This window comes from Sinohyriopsis cumingii, chromosome 11 (assembly GCF_028554795.1).
Source record: "Sinohyriopsis cumingii isolate HCF-2022 chromosome 11, ASM2855479v2, whole genome shotgun sequence".
NCBI classification, from domain to species: Eukaryota; Metazoa; Mollusca; class Bivalvia; order Unionida; family Unionidae; genus Sinohyriopsis; species Sinohyriopsis cumingii.
The window spans coordinates 49350966-49377496 of record NC_142971.1 but is presented as its reverse complement, the minus strand read 5'-3'; the positions used below and the strand labels follow the sequence as shown (position 1 = coordinate 49377496).

The following is a 26531-nucleotide window of genomic DNA, read 5'->3' as shown; positions in this document are numbered from 1 at the left end:
GATATTCCAGATTATTTGGTATCATTGCAGAGCTACATCTGTCTACCTTTCTATAATACCACACACTTTAGTGTATCATGCATGACCATGATGCTACAGAGCTTGGCAGGAGGCTACTACCTCCTGCCACATTAACTCGTCACTAGGGGTTAATGTGTTAAAAAACGATACCAGTTATATATTGCACAAAAATCTCTAAAACATCATCAATACATCAGTAACGTATAATCTGTCAACAATCAGCTTTATATCCTAAAAATTCAAATACAAGTCATGACTTGCAATTTGTCCAGGAAGAAATTTGCAAACCAGTCAGGAAGATTAACCAGTGTGAAGGCCATTAGAAGTGGTGTACATTTGTTCCTTTACATTAGCTTGTTAGTAACATCAAAGAGCTCTTTGCAGCTGGAACTTTCAGTGATCTTAGGACTGATGTAGGTTGATTTTGTTGCATGAGCTATGTTTGTGATATTCTTCTTAGCAAACACAGATATACTTGCTTGACTGGAGGAAAGCCAAAGCCTCTCGGCCTTATGGCATTCTCTTTTACCAGTGTGAAACTGGTCCCTGACACTACTATATCATGAAGAACACTTCTGACTAGATACTCTGCACTTGGTTACTGGGACATGTTTGTCAAGGAGAGAATGTCACATTTTAGACTTGATTCTTGATAAACCTGGTGATAATATTTTATGCTTATCATTGGCATCTAATGAACTTGAATCAGATCACCCCTGTGTCATAGGTAGAAGAAGGCTTCCTTTAACTCCAGTTGAAGTAGCATTACTGAGTCAATGTGTTTCATGAACCTCAGCCCCCTCCCTCCATTCAAGTGCTGTACTAACCTAGTCCAGCTGGAAGTATATTTCCAGCATCTCTAGTTGCAGTAAACAGTGCAAAGTATTATTGAGGCAATGTACATAATGTAGTTGATGATTCCTAATTCCTTCTCCAGCCTCCCATTCCCACCCTGCAGTCAAGTGTTTTACTGACCTGGTCCAGATGACAGCAGGTTTCCTTTATCTCCTGTAGCAATAGACAGTCTGCTGTATTACTGAGATCCAGATCCCGTGGTATGAAACCTGCCCTTCCCATCAGTAAGTGAAGACATCTAGATACATCACAGCCACCATATTCCATTGTGATTCTGTAAAAAATAAAAAACAACACCATAAGATCTCATTATTAAGCAGAATCCATACTGAGCTGGTATTGCTGATATGGGAATTAAAGTTGTTATCTAACCCTAAGAATGGAATTTCACTGTCTCATTTCCAGCACCTATATTATGGTTTCTTGCCAGTAAAGATGTCAAAAATTTAGGAAAAGTCATCAGGGTACCTGTTAATCCAAATGATCAGTTACCCAGATACCCAATTACAGGTAAATTATATTAAATGTGAACCAAAACTGTCTGATTTTGAATTTTATATTTGCATGAAATGAAATACTGCCAGGGATTTGCAGGACCAGTCACTGACAGAAGAAAATCCATGAATTCTGCTTTTCACACAATCTGTTAAAGTATAAAAGTTCTTACTGAATTACTGCCCCATCTGTACTAACCAATTAATATGTACTTTTGAGAGAGTGACATACGTAAGGTTAAGTAGTTCGCATTTAAAACATGCACAATGGACAGAATGTTGGCATACCTCTATGCTACATTAATATAATGTGGATGATATTTCTTTGGATATTGTACTTTTGGAAATTTTACATGATTTAAGTACGCTGCTAACTAAAATGACTGCTCCCTTGTGTTAAAAAATCAGCATGAATTAGACTAAAGTACACTATACATAACAGCTATTAAAATAGGGAAAATGAATTTTCCCAGACTAGACACTGCCAGCTTCTGAAAGTGCAATGAATTAATTACCAAATATATTAAATGTAAAAAAGTTTATCTGCTCTTTTTTCATACAATTTACCTCTGAAGTTCAGGAAGTGAAAATGACCAAGTAGAGCTAGCACTTTTTTGAAAGGTGCACATCTGAAGTAAGGCCAAGCTGTATACTCTATAACCCATAGTACACCCATCAATCATACACCAAAATAAAGGGAATGAAAGGTTCTTTGAATTATATGTAAGATATACAAGGTCTTTTTTAAATAGCCAGTATAACCAGTGAGGAAAGCCAGGGAAATTCTTTTTCTTTAAAATCCTAACCCTATGCAAAATACAAAACTGAAGAGCGCCACCTTATTAAGGAATTGGTCAGTCTGTAGATAAATTAAAAGAAGATGGATGCAGGGTCATAATCGAGACAGAAATCTGCAATGTGTACATATGTAAACAGCTTAGTTTGTTGCCTGTAAATATTTACATTCTTGGTAAATGTGTAAGCATACATGCATGTGTCTATTATCTATTTCCATATCATTGTCTTGGAAGACTGTTTAAGCTGACTTTTTCTGTTAATACAGTATATATATATATGATATACCTATTAATTGGTATTGCTAGGACTAAATGGTAGTAGATGAGAGTTGGTTACTCCACACAGCCTCAAGATGATTTACTGATAATGTGATACAAATCTTTTGAACTTATTCTATTTATCTTAAACAACATGTCTATTAACAAAACCTTTAATTAGTAACATTTTATTCTAAAGAAACACCATTTCAAGTTTATAAACTACTGTGGAGTTTCTAAGTTAATGAACATCTTACAAAGCATTCCATGTGTTTGTCCAGTTTCATTATTGATTTAAAAAAATGTATGTGTACATAATTTTTAAGTAGTGGTAGGAACATCATCATAACAGTCATAGGTATGGTTTCATGAACTGTCAATATATTCAACAAAGGCATTGTTGTTGTTGTTGTAGGTTTAACGCCATTTTTCAGCACAACCCGTGAAAACCCCGGAAAGAACCACCAACCCACGAGAAGCTACTGGCAAGTTTTCCCACATACCCACATTGGCTGAATCCGAGACTCGAACCCACACAGACAGAGGTGAGATGGCAGTGATCCGTAACGGACAGCACTTTAGACCACTCAGCCACTTGGGGCCCCCAACAAAGGCATGCCTTACAAACTGAACAGTCATGATAAGACATAAAGCAGATGAAACAAGTGCAAGTTGAGCAAGATCTATGCAAATTGATGAGGTAATCCTATCTGACTGACTAAGCTTGTTCCACTCTTTAGACTGAATGCCAACTGAATGTTGCTCCACCCTAGTAAATGAGCTCATGTTATTGTTGCTATAAACAGGTTCTAAATTAAGTGAGATGGTGGTGGTAAATGTGTAAGTGATTCCCAACTGCTCCCAAAAGAATGAAAGACCAACAACAGTTAACAATCTTTTAGGAGTGTGTGTGTACACACACACACACACACATACACACCCTAACTGCTTATACTGACTACTAACATCATACCTTGTATTTTTTAGGGATATTCCATCCTCCACACAACATATGCTAGTCTTCTGATCCCCAATATCTACAATACAAGCTGAACTGACACCAGTCCCAAATGAGGCACATACTGACTCCTGTAACAAAAGATTACCAGAATTACAGTGTGTCACATTCAAAATGTAGCTATGTATCATGGTAACTTGGTAGTCTGGTGTGGTTGGAAGCAATATGGAATGGACATCGATTTCCTACCTAAGCTTCAGTATTATGAAGCTTAAGTCATTAGTTTGAGGTACTTAGGGTTCTGTTTTCTTGCTATAATATGAGCTAGAATGCAAATTGTTTTTAATTATGATTCTCCAATAATACCTGCCTGGTCATAAACATTTTGGTTTATATATTACAATAGACAAAGGGAAGCAACTCTTACAGTTTAACTCCCCTTTCTAACTGCTCGGTGGCTACCATTATACCTGGTTTAAAACCAGCTTTTATTTACTTGAGTAAAACCTGAAAGGATGGTTGCATTGCAGGGAAGGGGGGGGGGAGTGATTACTGGTAATATAATAAGGTATGCATTATTAGGGGAACATAATTTAGAAAAAAATATGCTTTCTCCATCACTACTTTAGTACATTACATTAGGAAAGCATGTATGAGGAGGAAGAAATGCTGACCATCCTACATCTATGTGTCGCCCAGTACATGTCTAATTGCAATACTAATGGATGAAATTCTCCTCAGTTGGAGACCTTAGTTTATACATATACATGGGAGATCACTGGGATTCTGAACTTGATTATGGTCACACCCTTAAAGTTTTTCCAAGCTAATCAACCAAAAGTGGCCCAAACAAACTGGTTCTGAGGTTGTGCTGTCATAAATACAAAGTAGTAATGTCTGTGCATCTATCACTGGCCCAGTGCAGTTCATTTCCTTCCTCTGATAGGCCATGTCCCTCAGATTGAAGCTGAAGAAAGTGATTTTATTATGCCATACGTACAACTTGTTCCGCTATGTCTCAAATGAAACATTAGGTTCGTATGCCAGGCTCCTGGAAATTGGACACATTTCATTAGCCAGGATTTTCATGAGTATCTGTTCCTGAGACAGGTCAGTGTATGCAGATTTTATAACTCCCTTAAAGCCAGTGGCAAATGCTTGTGTAATGTCTTGCTTTCTGAAAAAAACCCCAATCTGGCTGTTGCATATATTCTTTGTAATCTTCAGATAATATCTATCTTGGAACTTTGCCTCCCTCAATGTATCAGTCAAGGAGACTTTTTGATAGACTAGTGACAGCAACCTATTTTTCACAATAAAACCAGGCAGTGATACTAAGACAGCTAATCAAGCAGGACAGAACTGCATGTAGTTGGGCATGTAGCTCATTGAATAATGTCAGTAAGCATGGTCTGGATAAATAGAAATTGGACAGCAAGTCAGAAAGGTGCTTGTTGTGTCCAATATTGTTCCTCCATGATGTCAGAACATGTCCGAGATCATGAAGTGGTATCCCTTTAAAGTGATGGGGGTTAACATTTTGTCCAGCAATCAGTTGGGCTTAAAACATTTGACATATTAAGTTGTATTAGTTCTGACCAGTTTGAGCTAAATTTTATTTTCTTCAAATTACTGAATTCAAGTGATTATTTTCTCTGGAGATTCAAAAGTGCTCTGATATTATTCTTGGACAAAGACATTCACTGGAATTTACGGAATTCAAAACTGGAATATTTTCTGTGATTCAACAACAGACTGTTGATACATCAGTACAATGCTGACTATTACAGATGTCATCACCTTCCATCTTGAATTTCATTGGGATTTGAACTGAGATTCACTTAGAACTTTTCATTGATAGGACTTGTGTATTTTAATTCTTGGATTATTTTTGGATTTAATTTCTAAAACCGTAAGTTATTTGTTCTCATCATTCACTTTGTATTCTAGGGAAATAAATTATTTGTTAAATTTTACAAAGCTTGCTGTCTTCACTCTTTTCTGTTACTTATTTTAAGAACATTGACTCGTAAAACCTTCCCTCCTAACATTTAATTTGGCTATCTTACAAGTTGTTTATGTTCACATTTATACAATCAACAGTGCTGTTATAGACATAGGCAACTTACGTATGAGACTGGCCTTCAACATTCAAAAGGTAAGAAATATTTACCATATATACTCACTCACAAGTTGAAATGCAAACAACACCTGCAGATCAGGAGATATGTTGTTTGTTCTACTGATCAATCCTAACAAACTACAAAGACCCTGATCTGCTGGTGCATTCTGCGATGTCAGATCAGGGTCTGTGCAATTTGCTGTTGGGCTTGACTTATAAGTGAATACATAAAGTAGTGGAACAACAAACTATTAAAATAATACTATTTTATTAACTGGAACTCAGACTACGTTGGTGCAAGAAGCTGTAAGATTTGTTTCTCAATATACCTGATGTACAATTGCTGAACCAAATCCGAGCCGATCCAGCAGTAAACCCATCAACTCCTTGACATGCTTGTGTTCATACACATCAGGTATCAACAATATGGCTCTATAGATCTGAAACATATTAGAAGAACTTCTAAGTGCTCTATGTTGCGGCTGACTGCATTAAGAAACAAAAGGACACATGAATTGCAGGGAGTACAGGTAGACTGATATTCAGAAGGAGAGACAGTTCAATTATTTTCTTGCATAACTGAATCATTTAGACCATAAATAATATCCCCATTGTACCATAAAACTAACCCAGGCCTATATTCTCTGCCTTAACAAAATGAAAAGCTTTTACACCATCTGTCTCTTTACCTTTAAATCCTTGGGAGGTATATCAAGGAAGTGTTCTATTGCATGTCCCCAAATGACCTCCAGATCAGCCAATACTGCACTCATTGACCCTCCTGGGCCATCGTGCAGGTTCAGGTGTCCCCTCCTTATAGGCCAGTTCAGAATGTAGCCAGACTTCGGATGGCAATACAGGGCCTAAACCAGGGAAGGAGATTAAACTATATGAATGACGAAGATACAATTTTAATAATAATAATAGATGATGATGATAAAGATATCTTTTCTCTGCACTTTTTAAAAAATAAAATGACCAATTTTCAAATAGCCCTCTCACAAATGAGGTGATCGATGATAACAAAGTCAACATACTCTGCACAAATGTATAGCATTTTTATCAGTTTGTTCCCTCACCAATGTCCATTTTATTATAAAACAATCTTTCACTGCAGAAAGGGAAAAAGTGGGAGATCACTCTATATGTCAAAATTTAATTGATGCTGCCTGCATGGATACCAACAGGAGACACACAGCACCAGCATCCATTCAAAACCATTAGTTTCACATCAGGTGGTGTTACAAGTCTCTCCCTTATACTGTGTCAATTACATGTTCTTCCACTTCCTTTTATGTCAGTGGTATATTTGTTTCCAATTAAGTGGCTACAGACATTTACAGGAAGTAAGAATTCAAACTCTGACTGGCAGTTTGAGAAATATTATGCCCAGGACTTGCAGACAATAATATTTCCATGTGTGTCTAGATCAATTCATCTTAATAACTGTATCCTCAATTGTAAATCAATTCATCTTAATAAATGTAGTCTCAATTGTAAATCAATTCATCTTAATAACTGTAGTCTCAATTGTGAATCAATTCATCTTAATAAATGTAGTCTCAATTGTAAATCAAATCATCTTAATAAATGTAGTCTCAATTGTAAATCAATTCATCTTAATAACTATAGCCTCAATTGTGAATCAATTCATCTTAATAAATGTAGTCTCAATTGTAAATCAATTCATCTTAATAACTGTAGTCTCAATTGTGAATCAATTCATCTTAATAAATGTAGTCTCAATTGTAAATCAATTCATTTTAATAACTGTAGTCTCAATCGTAAATCAATTCATGTTAATAACTGTAGTCTCAATCGTAAATCAATTCATCTTAATAACTGTAGTCTCAATCGTAAATCAATTCACTTAATAACTGTAGTCTCAATTGTAAATCAATTCATCCTAATAACTGTATCCTCAATCGTAAATCAATTCATCTTAATAACTATAGCCTCAATTGTGAATCAATTCATCTTAATAAATGTAGTCTCAATTGTAAATCAATTCACCTTAATAACTGTAGTCTCAATTGTGAATCAATTCATCTTAATAAATGTAGTATTGTAAATCAATTCATCTTAATAACTGTAGCCTCAATTGTGAATCAATTCATCTTAATAATTGTATCCTCAATTGTAAATCAATTCATCTTAATAACTGTAGCCTCAATTGTAAATCAATTCATCTTAATAACTGTTACATCAATTGCTGACCTATAAGTTACTCATTAAAACTGGAAACGAATTATCACTTTGAGGGTTCCGTAATGAGGACATAATCTGCATAAAGTCAATATGCTATTTGAAAACTGGAAATTCTGCATATCGCAGAGATCATGCACTGTACTGATTAGTTTCAATTGCTTAATTCACCTAGGAACATCTGTACATGTGTGAAATGAAAGCTATTGCAGTCATATAATAATGCAAACTTTTCATGCCTGAGTCCCAAAACAGTCTGAAACAAGCAGCAGTGTACAATGATCGGAATAAGCATCATTCACCTAAAATTTAGGACTACTTCTAGAAGGCAAATTGATGAGTGACTATTTTAATATAGATTTTGTGTAAATCAAACAAGAGATCCCCATTTCTTCAAGCCCATCTTTAATATTGTTAAGTAAAAAGTGTTAACACCAAGGTTAATTTAAACTGTATTGGATATGGACAAATGAAGGGATGTATCAATTTCTGCCGAAGTGTACTCAGAAAAAATGGGAATGTAATACTTCCATTAACTCTACTGCTATACTTGTTTGGAACTGGGGTCTCACCAAGGAAATGTGGTGCCAAATACATTTCAGCTTACTGTGTACTATACTGCACTGCAAAATAGTCAATAGGTCTGGTCTGATTTCCCAAATTTAAATAGTTATGTCAATAAAACATGAACTGGACCAAATGTAGTGTGGTCTATATATATATATATATATATATATATATATATATATATATATATATATATATATATATATATATATATATATATACACACACACTGCACAGCTAATAGAGAGTGTATGAATCACTCAAATACAACCATGCTGTTTGGTCTCCGATTATCCTCTCACAGATGTCAACAACCCAAATAAACCATGGTAGTTCAGTTGGTAGAGTCAGATTTGTAATCAAAGGGTTATGAGTTCAATACCCACCCAGGCCTGCCCACCTTGGTGTCCTTTGGAAAGGCATTTAGCTCCCACTTTGTCAGCATGATATAGCTAATAAAGTGTTAAAATAGTCATTACAACCAACAAACATCGCTAATTTTGACTCACCCAAAATGTTAAAAAGTTTGCAATCAGATCTAAGTAGTACTGAAGCTAATAATTCCTTAGTCACTCTTAAAAATGTACCTACATTTTTCATGCTGAGAAAAGCAATATAATGCTGATACAATCCAAATAATGCATCAATGTTATGACTCCCATTAATGGTGTTAAGATGAGGGTTCATTGTACGTACTTTGGAAGCAATCTGAGGGGCTCTGGCAGAGTCCTTCAAACATTCATTGTACGTACTTTGGAAGCAATTTGAGGGGCTCTGGCAGAGTCCTTCAAACATTCATTGTACGTACTTTGGAAGCAATTTGAGGGGCTCTGGCAGAGTCCTTCAAACATTCTTGTTTAAGGAATTCATCAAAGACTCTAATGATGTATTCTACATATATTTTGTGACATGGTAATCAAGCAAAACATTATGATTCCAGTTATCAAGACACTGATAATAAATATTTACATGTGTAATTGGAATTCAAGTCAAAAGATAAAAGGAAGTAGCGTCATCCTTTAAACCCAATCAATATGTGGCTAAGACAGCAAATAAAATGACAAAAGCAAAATCCCAAACCTCATCTCCTATGATATATGGTGACTGGTTGTCTGTGCTGGTCCACTTCTTGCTGCAGATTACATCTGTTTTCACACATTTAACTGCACTGTTGAAGGCATAGTACTGAAATAATTATTATTTAATTGCATTAAAATTAGGTTGCATGTACTTGGAATATAGACATATTTGGAATTAGGAAAAAAATCTGAAGTAGACATATCTCTTTATTTCTTAAAACAAATTTTTAGTAAATTGTGTTTCTCAGGGAACATATACCCAAATATAAGCTTCGCAACTGCCTGAATCCAATAAGTCCAGAGAAACAAAAGTTTAATCTTTCATTTATATATAGAACTTATAGGCAAAGGAAGGAAACCCATCAAATCCCCATAAAATCACCTGATGGGACCAGTAATAACCAGATAAAGTTGAGTGAAACATCATTGTTTTCACCTTTGCAAGGTGTGGGACAGTTCATTAGTCATGTGATTGGGGTAGGTATTCTCAGAGGAACTTAATTTATTAAAAAAAATTAAAAACCTTTCTTTAAACAAATCTTCCAATTCCCTTGACACGAAGCAAGTAGAAAGGAGGAAAAAATGTATGAGAATTGAACCTCTAACATCAACGTTCTATAGATGAATTTCTAAATTCTCTAAAAGAGGGATAGACCACACTTCCAATATGAACACAGCACAACCAAAATGGCAAAAAACATATGACCATGACACTAAGATAAATGAAAAAGAATGACTTTATGTTATTCAGCAAGAAATATATGGGCAAATGCACTGAATGCACTAAACCCATGACCATGAGTAGGTTGACCAGACCTCAGACTGGTCTGGTGGTTATCAGCCAACACCTTCTGTTATATCATGGATCAAAACATAGCGTTGAAAAGTGATACTACATACAGTAATACCTCGTGCATTCGCTTTTCTGGTTTCGCGAATTCACGGATTCGTGAAATTTTCATTGGCACCCTCTACGTACATGTTTTCTTCATTTTATTGAATTGTACCTTCGTTATATGACTTCTGTGACATATGAAGTTTACCTAGTTTACCTTCCTGACAATGACAAAGAAAACGTCAGTCATTAAGCTTACAGTCCCATTCGTTACTTGGTTTTACCTTACTGTGAGTGCAAAAGAAAACGGCAGCCAATGAATTAGTATAGGGGTAATATTAGTATACATGTACCATACTGTAAATGCGCTAGTGATGCAAATACCCATTAGGCGATACTGTACTCTATTTTTACGTCAACCATTTATTTCTCTTTTTAAGGGTAATGTATTAAGCTAACTTTTAAATGAAATTAAAGTGCTTTGGGTCATATTTAGGGTTTAAACCCTAGAAATAAGCATTTTTAGTGACTCGTACCAAACATTCGTGATTCCTCCTGATCCGCGACTGGTTCTGGAACCTAACCTCGCAAATGTTCGAGGTATTACTGTACTACCAAGTCTGCTCTGATCTCATGAACATAAATTCTCAGAAGGCATATGTGAACCTGCGAAAATTCGGAATATACTAAGCATATTACCCACTTCAGTCATTATGCTTGGGTTAAAGTGATTATATCCTTTCCTACCGTAATGGGGAGAAAAATGACATTTCAGCATTCTGTGTGTCTCAAATAAAATTTGATAACATGGACCAAGTGCTGCGCAGCTTCCCTTTTTGACTCCCATAATCGTGTCTTTAAACCACCACTATATATGTGCAAAGCATGTAGTCTGTATAAATAGTGAAAAGTCCTAATTACAGCCCATGTAAACTAAGTCCTAATTACAGCCCACATAAACTAAGTCCTAATTACAGCCCATGTAAACTAAGTCCTTATTACAGCCCATGTAAACTACCATTGGGGTAGGTTATACAGCTGATTATCAATTAAAAGGTAAAGCACACAAGAGATAAGCAACCACCATTTCACATTAATTAAATGGTTGAAAACTACTAGCATGATGCCATGTCAAGTCAAATTGAACAATGATGTGGGAAAGTCCGTTAGGATAATTTGTATAGGTAAATTACACAAAATTACACAAAATGGAATGACCCAATTTGGTTGAATTAGGTAGTCATAGAGATATGTGTTTGAAGAACAAAAGTTATTACATGCCACTGCCTTAAGTAAGAAATTTAAGGCCATCATTATTAAATTTGTGATCAGCAGCATAGCTTCTTTGAAGTTGGATTTCACTCCATATACAAAACACAAAACACAATTATTTTGTTAGTGTACATGTGTGGTTCTTTTGTTTTTTTTTACAGCAAATTGTTGAAATGCAGTTTTAATTTAGGAAAAGATGAGCCATCTGAAAAAAGAGGAGCCCAGCCAAACTAAATTTCAGAACTGGACAACAACAAGGGAAAACTCTGCAAACACCATAGTGACATTAGTCATCCTGGAGTCTATGGCCATCGACATAGCAACACCACCTAGCATGTCTGCCAATAACCCACTGCAATGTAGATGCAAAAAGACCATTTTTCTATGCTGCAAATAATGCAACATGATTTTTGATGGAGTCTGAACAATGTTACTAACCAGTCTCAAATGACTTACAAGATTAACACAAATGACATCTGCCCCCTCCCCCACAATTATTGACAGCAGCAAAGACTAGCTAATTAAGAAAATATTCCACTGTCCAATGAATTTTAAAGAAAGAAACTTGGTATATATTTTTACTTACTGTCCGTGAGGCTGCGATTATGTGTGGGCACATGTCTGGTTATGCTATTAGACAATGTCATAATAAATCCACCAACTATTGTTGGTTTGTAAATATATTAAATGCAGTCATTTTCCTTTTTCTTTCAAATTTTAATTTTCAGCAACTAAGTTCCTTAAATCCCCTACACTGGGAATATGGCAGGTATGTTGTTGTTGTTGTTGTTGTTGGGTTTAATGCCATTTTTCAGCACGATAGGCTATACATGGCGGCCAGTATTAATGGTGGAGGAAAAACCCGGAAAACCCCGGAAAGAACCACCGACCCACGAGAAGCTACTGGCAAGCTTTCTCACATGCCCACATTGGCTGAATCTGAGACTCGAACCACTGCAGACAGAGGTGAAATGGCAGTGATCCGTAACGAAGAGCGCTTTAGACCACTCGGCCACTCGGGGCCCCAGCAGGTATGTGAATGTGTTAAAAATCATGGAACAATAGAACCTGATAGTAACTGGCGCTAACTTTTTCTCCCTAAAAAGCCAGTGTAAAAATGTCAGGTGTGTGTGTGGGACCACAAGATGATGTGTTATGTATATTTAAATTAATTGTTTGTCTATTAGTATTAAAATATTTGTTATTCCATTACCGGTACCTGTTAATGTAGTGTAATATTGTTTACTGGACTTGATTTTGTTTAGAATTAAGCTCAGTTCTGTCTGACTTGATATTTTAAATTTATTTCATTGATATAAATACCTAATAATAGAAACACTGTATCAAGTTGCTGACCTTAAAATCAGTGACAGTTTCGAGAAACAACTTTTTTTAAATTTAAAAATTCTTTCTCAGAGTAAGAATCACTTAGTTGAGTCAAGGTCATACATGGACTACGTTATGTGGGACACTTGTTAATTTGTAAACAAACTTCTATTTTTTCCAGAAGGATGAACTCTTGACCCCCATCTGGGAATGTTTTGTGGTTTAGATAGTCTTATAACTGATGTTATGATAAGAATTCAATTAGTCGTGCCTTAACACTTGTGAAGTCAAGTTGTTTTATGGTTATGTCCAGATTAGGGCTGAATTTCTATTTTCTTCAAATTATTGAATTTCAAGTGATTGTTTTTGCTGGAAATACTAAAGTGCTCTGATAACTATTGGACAAAGATATTTACCGGAATTTATACAGAATTCAAAAACTGGAATATTTTCTGTGATTCAACAAGAGATTGTTGACACATCAGTACAATACTGACTACTGCACATGTCATCGCCTTCCATCTTGGATTTTCATCAGGATTTGAACTGTGATTCACTTAGAACTTTTCATTGATAGGACTTTTGTTTTAATTCTTGGATTATAATTTAGATTGAATTCGCAATACCATATAAAAAAATTCTTATTATCTTTTCTTTGCAGTCTAGAGAAATAAATTATTTGCTAAATTTTACAACACTTGTTGTCTTCACTCTTTTCTGTTACTTATTTTAAAAGCAAAGACTCATAACAGATGGCATTCAAAGGGGTGCTTTAAAGTACCTGACTCATTGACTGGAAATATAAAAATGAACATATAGAATATTTTCAACATATGTATATGTACCCTCGGGAGGCATAAATCCAAGGAAAATTAACTTCATTACCAATGCAAATCACTATATTCAGTGATATTCTTTAGAACCTTTCATAATATGAGGCAATTTTAATTGGATAATGACAGAATTAGATAAAAGCGAAGGACTCACAAAATCTGATAAAAAACTGCATAAATGGATCCAAATATTTATAAAAACTAACAATTTAATAATAGATGCTTGTAGAACCTAACTTAATAAGAGTAGGGAATATACATATAAATATGATAATAATAAAGAAAGCTGTTTAGATACATTCTATATATCAGGAGGGCAAATTAATGCAATTAAAAAATGAGTTATCATACAGGAACAAATTTCTGATCATAATTGGTTTTACTTGACTTGTTTCTCACGAATACAGTTAAGTGGGGACAGGGTGTGTGGAAAATGAACAGTGCTCTCATGCTTGACAGTGAGTATGTGAGCACTGTTCGCACACACCTAAATAATTTAAAAGAAAAGCATGCTGGAGATATTATGAATGATTGGGAATTGATTAAAAAGGAGATTAAACATATAATGAAGTACTTTAGTAAGGCAAAAAGACTTCATAAACAGTGGGTTCAAGTGAAATATTTCGAACTTATAATTAAAAATGGACCATTAACAGAATCAGAAGATGGATTAATTAAACAATGAGAAGAATTAGAAAAGGAAACTACTCAGGGGATAAAAATTATTGCAGGGAAATAAGGGCATTTATATTTTAAAAAACTGGGTTTTAGTTTTTGTGAAGATTTTAGCTTTATTTTACATAAAGCTGTAGGACCCTTACTTGGCATTTGTGTGTCCTTTGAACCCAAATGTAACAATAGACCAACGCGCATGTTTTGCTCTACAGTATTTGTACCTCTCTAATAGTAGGGCCCCAAGTGGTCGAGTGGTCTAAAGTGCTTTCCGTTACGGATCACTGCCATCTCACCTCTGTCTGCGTGGGTTCGAGTCTCGGATTTGGCCAATGTGGGTATGTGAGAAAGCTTGCCAGTAGCTTCTCATGGGTCAGTGGTTCTTTCCGGGGGTTTCCCCGGGTTCTTCCTCCACCATTAATACTGGCCGCCATGTATAGCCATGTGCTGAAAAATGGCGTTAAACCCTACAACAACAACAAGCTCTCTAACAGCAGTAGTTATGTTTGTGCTCATCTCTTTTACTACAAAAACTTAGAATTTAATCTAACGAGAATGGAGTTGTGTGTTAACACTGAGAATATATATTACCGTCATCGCACAAATCAGTACATGATGTTGCACACAATTTAATTTTCTCCTCCATATGTTCTTGTTTTTTGTTCTTTCTCTTTTTATTCTTTCTCTCTGTATTTCATCATCTCTATTTTTAAATGGTAGAGAGAGAGAGAGAGCAGGCATATGGATAATCATAGTCGCTCTCCTTCTCTATATTTCATCATCTTTATTTTAATACTAGAGAAAGAGAGAGAGATGTTGATTTTGAACCAAAAACCAAACCAATTATGAACTGTATATATATTGAGAAGCAAAGAAACCGAACCCAAACCTGAACCGAAAACTAAACCAGTAAAGTGCGCAAGAACAATGTAAATTGTTTGGTTCAGAAGTTAAAAATAGCTTGACACAACATGTGTATCTAAGGGAGCTGGGGTGGGTTTCTGTGTACAAATTAATGCTGCAATCAGCGACTTAGTATAAAAAAGTCATACAAAATCAAATACACAAGTCAGGTCAAAAAGTCCATATATTTTTATACTTATATTTTAAAAAAGGATAGGAATAGTATCCACTTGACCTGAGAAGTCAATGGCAGGTCATAGCAGAAGCCTATGCACCCCAACCCCAAATTTATACCTACAATTTTCATGTCCGAAGGTCATTTTTGACACCATGTAATGCTCACAGTGCAAACACAAGCCCTTTTCCCAGGTGACAATTCTGCAAAACAGTGTGTACTAAACAGGTTGATGCAACTGAAAATAGTTGTCATCCAAGCCATTCTTGAGATATACTACTTGCCCCAAACCCATGTGTTTAATGCTATGGAGGCTAGCTCTTCTTCCCAGCCGACTATTGGTATTTCACTATCAACATACTGCAGAGTAGCTGTGGAAGGTGTACATGCCTGCCATCAATTTCAAGAACACAAACCCAAAACACCTAGTTCACAAATATATCCATATCTTTAATTAGTAAACAATAATAGCTGAAAAAAATCACATCATAGCCTTAAGTTAAGAAATTTTACAGGGGCCAAGTTACAAAACTGGACCAGGCCACCTAAGCCAGCTCTACATTCATTTCCTTCAGAGCTTATAAAAACTCTGAAGAAAAAAACAAACAGATTGAATTAGTCTTGGTTTGGTAATTTACAAATAGCCAGACTCTGAATTAGTGTAGAAACGAAAAGTTTGATAATATTTTGGTGCAGAAGTTTACAATCTTGGAGACAATGAACATTTCAACGTTGTTGTGGTTCTGAAACTCCTTTTTATGCAGGGTACTGGGACATCTATCACTAGATCAAGCAAATTGTTCACTCATGACATGTACCCTGAGTGAATGACTCTAGGAATCAGAACAGTCTGAGGGAAGATTATAGCCTCAAATCCTACCAATTGAGTGCCAGAGCATCCAGCACCCAAACTTCTGTGTGCAAGATTGGAAAGACAAAGGTAGGTCATTTGTGATTTCACCTTGTCACAAAGAGATCCATCCTTGGAAGCCCCCAAAGTGTTGAAATTTGCTGAATGAATGATGGATGATGGGAAACTCAGTGTGAAGAGATTGACCCTTCTTGACAGAGGATGAAAGGAAACTCAGCTTCTTGACACTGGATGAAGGTAAACTCAGTGTGAAGAGACTGACCCTTCTTGACAGAGGATGAAGGGAAACTCAGTGTGACAAGTCTGACCCTTCTTGACAGAGGATGAAGGGAAACTCAGTGTGATGAGTCTGACCCTTCTTGACAGAGGATGAAGGGAAACTCAGTGTGAAGAGACTGACCCTTCTTGACAGAGGATTGACAAACACATTCATTCTGCCATGAATATGTCCAATCTTGACCATTATCTTGTGCCAGGACTAAACAATCTGACATTATAAGGGCTGCTTTCCTGCACAGGTTATCTCAGTAGAATTGAAAAGCATTTATTACAGCCTTCATTTTCAAAGGCTTATAAAGAGCTTTCACAGTAGTCTCCAGTTGATGCTTATCATGATGAAGTGATGCAACAGTGAACACCTCACCCCAAGCTGGACAACAGGTGTCCATACAAACTATGACATCTGGCTTAGGATTCTCTTAAGAAATTCCTGCTTGTCTTACAACTAATGCAGAAATTATTTTCTTTCGATAAAGATCAAGACAAATTTAGATGATCTTAAAATGGGTGCCACTGAGAAAAAAATGCCTGTTGCAAATGGTACATATAGAATAGGGGAATCAAACCCACTGAGAAACAATGCCTGTTGCAAATGGTACATATACAAATGGGGAATCAAACCCACTGAGAAACAATGCTGTTGCAAATGGTACATATAGAATAGGGGAATCAAACCCACTGAGAAACAATGCCTGTTACAAATGGTACATATAGAATAGGGGAATCGAACCCACTGAGAAGCAATGCCTGTTGCAAATGGTACATATAGAATAGGGGAATCAAACCCACTGAGAAGCAATGCCTGTTGCAAATGGTACATATAGAATTGGGGAATCAAACCCACTGAGAAACAATGCCTGTTGCAAATGGTACATATAGAAATAGGGAATCAAACCCACTGAGAAACAATGCCTGTTGCAAATGGTACATATACAAATGGGGAATCAAACCCACTGAGAAACAATGCCTGTTGCAAATGGTACATATATAATAGGGGAATCAAACCCACTGAGAAACAATGCCTGTTGCAAATGGTACATATATAATAGGGGAATCAAACCCACTGAGAAACAATGCCTGTTGCAAATGGTACATATAGAATTGGGGAATCAAACCCACTGAGAAACAATGCCTGTTGCAAATGGTACATATAGAATAGGGGAATCAAACCCACTGAATAACAATGCCTGTTGCAAATGGTGCATACAGAATTGGGGAATCAAACCCACTGAGAAACAATGCCTGTTGCAAATGGTACATATAGAATAGGGGAATCAAACCCACTGAGAAACAATGCCTGTTGCAAATGGTACATAGAGATATGGGGAATCAAACCCACTGAGAAACAATGCCTGTTGCAAATGGTACATAGAGATATAGGGAATCAAACCCACTGCTATAGTTAGCAAATTCAGGAGCTGCAGAAACCCATTTCCTGACACTGAGAGGCTGATAATCATGCAATTTTTATTTGAGGGAGATGAATGAGATCTCATGAAAGCTCAGTGAGATAAAGTTGTTTCCTTCCCCACAGCAAAGGAAAACTAAACGTGTATGTTTATGAAAGCTGTTTTCCAGATACAAGGAAGTCATGTTTAATGAGGCAGTCCTGAACAACAGCATTACTTGTTTCATGAGCTGGAAGGTAGAGCTAGATATTAAACTGTTCCTCATAATGCAAAAGAAGGGCTGATGGATATGGACATGGAAGTATGCATTGGTCAGATTAACAATGATCACAAACTCATCTCTTTTTATGGAAAGGCAAACCGACAGGCACATTTCTATCTCAAATGCCTGCACTAATGTGAATTGTATAGCAGTGCTCAAATAAATAAAATTTCAACACAGGCCCCAAGCTGGTGACATAAATAAACTCACAAGCCCTGACTGAAATTCCACAAGCCCGGAGAGTTCATATCTGTAAACTCGCAAACCAAGAGACACCCAACCCCGGGTTGTCGAGAGAAAAACCTCCCAATTTCGAAGGTATTTTCACATCTACCTCCTGAACTCATAATATCTCCCAATTTTTTTGTATAGAACTTCTGATTATTATATTATGTCAATTTTCATTTCTCAAAAAAAATATATACCCATACATAAACAGATATATCATATGCAATCAAAAGATGCCATATTCTATTTTATCACTTGTAAATACTGCTGTGAAAAAATAATTAATATCACACTAAGAAAAAATTTCTTCAGTAAACAAAATGCTAAGATTAAACATTATTCATGTAAATTTCAGATTTGTTAAACCCCTACAACAATACTATACTGAAAAAGTCAAATAATTTTTTTATTATCACCAATTAGTTTCAATCCCATGAATGATCACTATGAATGCAGTGTAATTTTCTCTGCAAACAAAACTGCATCTCCACTTCTGCGAAAGAAACTCAGCTAGTAAACACCTGGCATTCCTCTACAGCAGGGGTGGGCAATCTATGGCCCATGGACTGCATGCAGCCCACCAAGGGCTTTCATGCGGCTTAGGAACAAGTCATCATTCGCACTGACTCTGTTTATGTTACTCTGTTTACTAAATATATGTGCTTCTTTTGAAGTTTAAGTTTTCAAATATTAACAACATATTAACAACTGAAAATTAAATATCATGTTATTTAGAAAAACCAGTCCTTTTGTTTTTGCTATTTCAAATATTAACTATTTTACTTAATGAACTATGCGGCCCACGACAAGGTGTAAATTTGTGTATGTGGTACTTGCACTGGAAAGTTTGCCCACCTCTGATTCACAGTTTATGTAAACTTTAATTACCATCATTAAATTAAAAGAAGGAATAAAACAAAATATACCACACAGTATATGTGCCCCCAAAGAACTAATTCAGAGTAAATATTTTATTTAGTAAACGGTGTTACATGCCTAAGAGTTATACCTAAGGAAATAAGGTGAGGAATAAATGTGTGAAAGACAGTTGCCACATGTACAGTAACTTGTGTCTGCAGATTTGACCGGTTAAAATTAAGCCCAAAGGCATTGTAAGTTACAACAAAATATGGCATCATTTATTTGCCAATCAATTGCTGCTTATATACACACACTATAGCACATGGTTTCTTTGAAAGTATGTCCGAAGGGCAATCCTTTTCATAAGATAAATACACTGATAAGGATTAATTGTTAATTGGTTACATTGGTCTTATGCTCGTGTACTTAATTCAAACATTCAGCTATTATGCAGTTTAACCACAACTGACCATAATATGAAAATGGGGGCTTGTCCTAGGGAAAAGTAAGGCGTCTCACAAGGAGAAATGGCACATCCCATGGGTGCTTGCACATTGGGCCATGAGGTTGGGGGTAATAGCCGTCTCACCCAATTTCACCTTTGAACACGCTTTTGCTTACATCCATAAAATTTCATGGCTGCCCGCAACGTGTCACCCCACCCAAAAAGTTTATGTGGGTGTCTCTGGCACGTCCTTCACCCCTACTGGACCTTGATGATTGCTAAATATTGGACCTTGACGATCGCTAAATATTTATTGAAACCGGTGATTAAAAAAATGCTGCATAAAAACCAACCTATTTTATGTCCCAATCTCACTATTTTTATTATCTGATCTCCCTACTTGGCTTTTGAAAAGTTGACAGGTATGCTGGAATTTCCACAAGCCCAAACTTATAAAAATGGTACTAACAGCTGCCTCGCTTGGCGCCCAGCATTAAGAGGTTAGTGTTAGGACTGGTCAGCCTGGTGTCAGGATAATGTGACTGGGTGGGACATCATGCTACATGTCTGCGGCATGATGCCCCAGTGCTAGACATCACTATAAACTGCCACACTTCAAACATCATAGCGATATGACTGAAAAATTGTTAAAGTTACGTTAAAAATCATTAAAGTTATGTTAAAAATCCAAATCACATCACATCACATTCTATATATCAGTAAAATCCGACTTCAAAGAACATCGCCGCTGTTCAAAAACTTGTCAAAAATATAATACATAGCAGCTTAATTCTCATTCAAGGCAAAAATATATAATAAATTTTGTTCTTGTACACACATCTATCATCTCTTTGATTTACCTATAATGGGTTCACCCAATGAAATGTTCAACACATCTCACTAGCTATTGTCAGCCAGTTAATGTGAAACTTTGATTTTATGCCTGACCTCTTTTCCTTTACTTGCCACTATTTAAACTTCCCAAGGAATAGTTTCTTTAAAGATTACTGAAAGTTGTATTTTCTCGAAACACAACCATGTCTGGGGGTTTGGGAGTATAAAATAGCACTTTTAGCAAAGCTTCCATTTGATTAAAATCAGATCTCAATTTCATGAAGGATAGTGGTAATCTGATTTAGACTGTGCCGTGTTATGGCATGTATGTCAACATCTTGAAAGTACATTTACTCATTTCATCAGTGTGATCAAAGTTTCATCAGGCCAACTATTTCTTTTTCGACAGGCACCTCACTTGGAATACAGGATGGTTCTGAACTAAAATTAGAGGGGACGCGGGCATCGGGCTATCAGATTTTATTTAGCTCTGTATAGCCTGCTGAGGTCTAGCACCAGTCTGAGTTTTCCATTGACTCTGATGCAAGGAAAGGACCTGAATAGAACCTAGGAGAGTCTGGTTCACAAACTCTCCCTGCCTCAAGAGTAATGAAATGACCTCCTCCATTAAAATCTCCATGATCACAGGATCTGTCAGAATCCTATCATTAAAGGGGTAACTGAAATATATAGCCACTTGAAAGCTACTTCCATTACCTATTTATTGTTCAGGCAATAACTGATCCAAGCATCATAAAAATGGAGAAGTCTGACATCAACTAGAACAGTGGGGATAATAAGTTACTGGTTGTATTAGAAGGCTTGTTTCTTTTCAACCGTATTAAATTGCCTTTGAGAAAGATATGTCTGTAGCCATCTGACGAATCGTTGCTTAAAAGTCTGTTGTTGCTGAGCTGGCTGCTGCTGTCTATCCCTCTGCATCCAAACATCTCTCATTTGTAGTAGATATTGTATGAGACAAAAATGTGGGAATGGGTAAACATGGCATAGAATAATGAAACAGACTTTAATATGCATGGGAGTAAGTAAAATAGATCTGCATACTACAGGTCTTTAATTCTCACTGAATATATAGGTAGGTACATATGGTACAGAATAGTAAAGCATACCTGTCTGGGTGCTATAGGCTGTCTGTATTCCCCACTGGACATAGGTTTGCTGGCCATAGTATCCTCTGCTAGTTTTAGAGCCAACTTCTGCTGCTGCTTCATTTCTCCATACTGGACAGACATAAAGACAGACCACAGATTTGTTTTAATATGCTGGAGAGACAACCAGGCTTTTAACTACATGTATTCTTAACTAAGATTTTCAAAAAAGATTTTATATTTTAATAAGATGCTACTATGCATCTTTATTTGAATCTACTAAAAAACATACATATGATTCTATTCTTCTTGGCATCCATCCGTCTATGGAAGATGATGGTGTAGCTTCAGAATAAGTTGTTGTTTTGCCTCCTTCCTGGCTATCTTTTCAGTGTGCTTTTATGTTTCTGTTATGATTATATATATATATATATATATATATATTTATACATTCTTAATACTTGAAGTAAAGCTTACTTGTGTTTGGAGTCTGTTTTCAGGCATTTTTTGAATACATTTTCTGCACTACTACTAAGCATCAATATGGAAATAAACCATACATAAGTGTGTGTGTGCATATGTGCATATATACAAAAGTGATTGTTACATTATATACATTATTCATCTTAGCTGAAGTACAGAAAAGTGTTTTGGTAAGAACAGTTCATCTCGATCTGGGGTATAGTTACCATTCTCCAAGGTTCAGTGTATAATATAACATTCAGGGCATAGTTACCCATCTCTAAGGTTCAGTGTATAATGTACAACTTTGACTTTTGGGGCATATTTAACATCTCCAAGGTTCAGCGTATAATGTACAACTTCGACTTTTGGGGCATATTTAACATCTCCAAGGTTCAGCGTATAATGTACTAATTCGACTTTTGGGGCATATTTAACATCTCCAAGATTCAGTGTATAATGTACTACTTCGACTTTTGGGGCATATTTAACATCTCCAAGGTTCAGCGTATAATGTACCACTTCGACTTTTGGGGCATATTTAACATCTCCAAGGTTCAGCATATAATGTACAACTTCGACTTTTGGGGCATATTTAACATCTCCAAGGTTCAGCGTATAATCTACCACTTCGACTTTTGGGGCATATTTAACATCTCCAAGGTTTAGCGTATAATGTACTACTTCGACTTTTGGGGCATATTTAACATCTCCAAGGTTCAGCGTATAATGTACTACTTCGACTTTTGGGGCATATTTAACATCTCCAAGGTTCAGCGTATAATGTACTACTTCGACTTTTGGGGCATATTTAACATCTCCAAGGTTCAGTGTATAATGTACAACTTCGACCTTTGGGGCATATTTAACATCTCCAAGGTTCAGCGTATAATGTACAACTTCGACTTTTGGGGCATATTTAACATCTCCAAGGTTCAGCGTATAATCTACCACTTCGACTTTTGGGGCATATTTAACATCTCCAAGATTCAGCGTATAATGTACAACTTCGACTTTTGGGGCATATTTAACATCTCCAAGGTTCAGTGTATAATGTACAACTTCGACTTTTGGGGCATATTTAACATCTCCAAGGTTCAGTGTATAATGTACAACTTCGACTTTTGGGGCATATTTAACATCTCCAAGGTTCAGTGTATAATGTACAACTTCGACTTTTGGGGCATATTTAACATCTCCAAGATTCAGCGTATAATGTACAACTTCGACTTTTGGGGCATATTTAACATCTCCAAGTTTCAGCGTATAATGTACTATTTCTACTACTCTAAACATGCAATTTATTAAAATTTCAACAATTATATAAAATATTATTATAAGTCCATCTTTAATATTTAGATCATAGATCCAATAGACCTTTTAATCATGAAACATAACCCAGCTGTTGTTTGAAATCCATTATGTTGCCTTGCTTCTCACTTCTCTCCAATCTTTCCTTTCCATTTATCGCTCATTTTGATGGTTAAGCTGTTTAATATAGTCCTCTTAAACTAGTTTTATCTGACAATACATGTAGTCCTTGTTGTACAAACATTGGTAACAAGCTAGAGAGAAAATAAATAAACCAATAAACTGGCCTTCTGGACTATCTGATCTGGTTAAATCAAGATTTAGTGGAGTGCAGTGCATAGTACTTTTAAGTCATTTTTTACAGTAATAATAAAAAGAAACAATATCTAAAGTAAAGAATGATATCTAATGTAAGGAACAATATCTGGTGCAAAGAATGATAAATTGTGATGACAGTCTACAGGTCAAGTATTTTTATGATCAATACAAGATAAAGATAAACCATGATCTGAGCTAGGAATGAACATTCTGGACATTTTACTGACCATACTCTCTGACCGGATCATCCATGAAGACTTGTAATCTGGACTTGAGGCATCCTTCTTCTTGCGAGCAATACAGTGTGGGATGGTGACCGGAAATGTATCTGAAGCCCGTCCTATTCTTAAGTTTAGTGATCCAGGGTGAATTATAACTACTGTGTTCACCTGGATTGGCTGTAATTAAATAAATAAATCTTTCCTTACCTGGACACTACTGTGACAGAAAAGTCTGGAAAGTTTATAAAGGTTACAGGTTGTAATAAGTCCATTAATAATTATGATTTATTATATACTTATGTTACATTACATAGCATATTTATAGTAAACCCCAAACTTTAATTGTATGCCCCATATCTGGAACACAGCTTTTATAAGTTTGAAGAGATGACAGTCTATTAACTTCCATTATAACTACTAATCCAAGAACCGACAATGAAATAAAACTTATCAGTTTAACAATCTAAATAGGCTCCCTCCATACACACCAAAATTTGTACATTTACTGGTAATCTACAATTCCTCAACAGTAGTCCTACAATGTAAGACATCGACCCTGCTATTTATGTTTTGGGAGCGACCAAATATTAGAGTCGATGTTTTACATTATAAGACTACCTCAACAGTTATCCTTCATATCTGTTATTCGCGGCTTTGTAAATTTCTCGACATTATGGTTACATACATGTTATTAATCTTTATGTATGGTGACAAAACTGAACATAAATCATTAAAGGCTGCGGAAATAGGACTTACCACTATATAAGACCATGATTTCGATTCAGAGTTATTTTATTTTACTCGCTTGTTCAGAGTGTGCGAACATTATGTTAAGTTATCCAGTATTATTTATTATATATAAAAAATGGGCAATCGATTCTGGGAGGAAACTACTGATAACATCCTCCCCAATAACTGTTCATTGGGAAAAATATTATCGTCAATTTCCACTGAATCAAGTGCCGGCGAGAAAATGTACGCAAAGTTCGACATGTGCTGAATCTTGTGGGGTGAGTGGATTGGTGGATCTATATCATTTATAATCCTCAGTACCTCTGTCACAGATTCTGAAGTAGATTGTGTATAGAGTCTTTTAGACGGTGTTGGTGGCATTTCTTTTGCTAAAAGCAACAATTAAATTAACCGATAGAACTACGCTTCGTCAAGTTCGTGAACCATCTCGTCCGCCTGCCGTGTATTTTACAGTTCCAAAATAAGGGACTGTTTAATACGCAGATAAATACCTGCACTTATTCTACAACAGCGGACAAGTGTAGAAATTAGCAACGTCTGTCCGGAACCGAAACGTTGATTTGATTTAAGATAGTACTATCATTATTGTTTATCAGGGCGAATAACATGTATGTAAACATAATGTCAGGAAATTTACAAAGCCTCTTCCATTTAAACCGCCAAGGTCTGCATCGGCGCTGTAGGTCCCAAGTGTTAGCATTTACAAATTGTGTTATTTTAACCCGTTTGTAACTTGTTCACAAACTTCCTTCACCCAAGTACATAATTCACCACAGTGCGACTATGCCTGCCCAACCACTTAACTGTAAGATAAAGATGAATATTGTCTTATACCTAAAACAACTTATAATTGTTACAACTTTATATATACTAACTGGGATTCACATAATCATATGATTGCAACTAAATAACAGGAGATATGCTTTTGTTATTTGTATAAGTGTAAGTATGCCATGGGCTTTGCATAATATTTTGCTCCATGTCACCAGTATGTTTGTTCATTTCTTTCTCTTTCTGTTTGAGAATAAATAAGTTTAACAACAACAAAAGCAAGAAGATAATACTGATAATTTGTTATTGAAAAGATCAGAGAATTTAAACCATTAAAAAACTAAGAAATTATAAAGTAGTTGGAGAAAAATATGGTTTAAAATTACTTTTAAAGTTAGAGGTCATTGCGACCGAGAACCAAAAATTATAGCCTTAAATTAAATTCTCATATTTTAAATTAACTACTGATTGATAAGTCACATTTATTACTCACTTAAATTAAAATTCTCACAAATTAATTTTCATGGACCTGACTTTTTGTAAGTCATCATTGTTTTTAAAAAATTCCTGACTTACAGACTGTATGAGCTTTGAACAATAGTGGAGTTGTCAATATATCTAGTTTAATTTCAGAATTTTATTGTCAGCATGTTTTTTATTTTTTAATGTTTTTCTAATTTCATGGTGTTTGTTTTTGTAATAATATTAATTTTTTTTTATCTTATAGGTGTTGTCTAATGTTGTAAAGTGCTTAGAGCTTCTAAAGATTAGGCGCTATACAAAGTCCTCATTATTATTATTATTATTCCTACTAGTAAAAAAAATGCTATCAAAACTGATATGCAAAATTTCAACAAATAACATTTATTATTAAGAAACCTCTTTGGTAAAAGGATAATTATACTGGTACCTATGCTAGAGCTTGTGGGCCACATGTTCATATCAATAACAAAAATGTTCTGTTTTTGTGGGGTTTGTAAATTTACTGTTTACACACAAAAAAAGTATATTTGTATCCTTTACGA

General features: G+C 35.6%; 1 protein-coding gene across 1 annotated transcript in view; it reads right to left on the bottom strand.

The window, feature by feature from the left end:
• LOC149788417 (actin-related protein 8-like) overlaps positions 1–25202 on the bottom strand; it is a 39538-nt gene extending 14336 nt beyond the window's left edge. Inside the window, exons 1-8 of the mRNA XM_089974383.1 lie at positions 25036–25202; positions 23989–24159; positions 21692–21802; positions 9358–9462; positions 6195–6368; positions 5835–5945; positions 3399–3514; positions 997–1150 (exon numbers count right to left, since the gene is read on the bottom strand). Of these exons, the coding sequence (XP_089830509.1) occupies positions 997–1150; positions 3399–3514; positions 5835–5945; positions 6195–6368; positions 9358–9462; positions 21692–21802; positions 23989–24159; positions 25036–25095 (1002 nt within the window). The 5' untranslated portion in view covers positions 25096–25202. The remainder of the gene's footprint in view (positions 1–996; positions 1151–3398; positions 3515–5834; positions 5946–6194; positions 6369–9357; positions 9463–21691; positions 21803–23988; positions 24160–25035) is intronic.
• Between the last annotated feature and the right edge of the window lie 1329 nt (positions 25203–26531).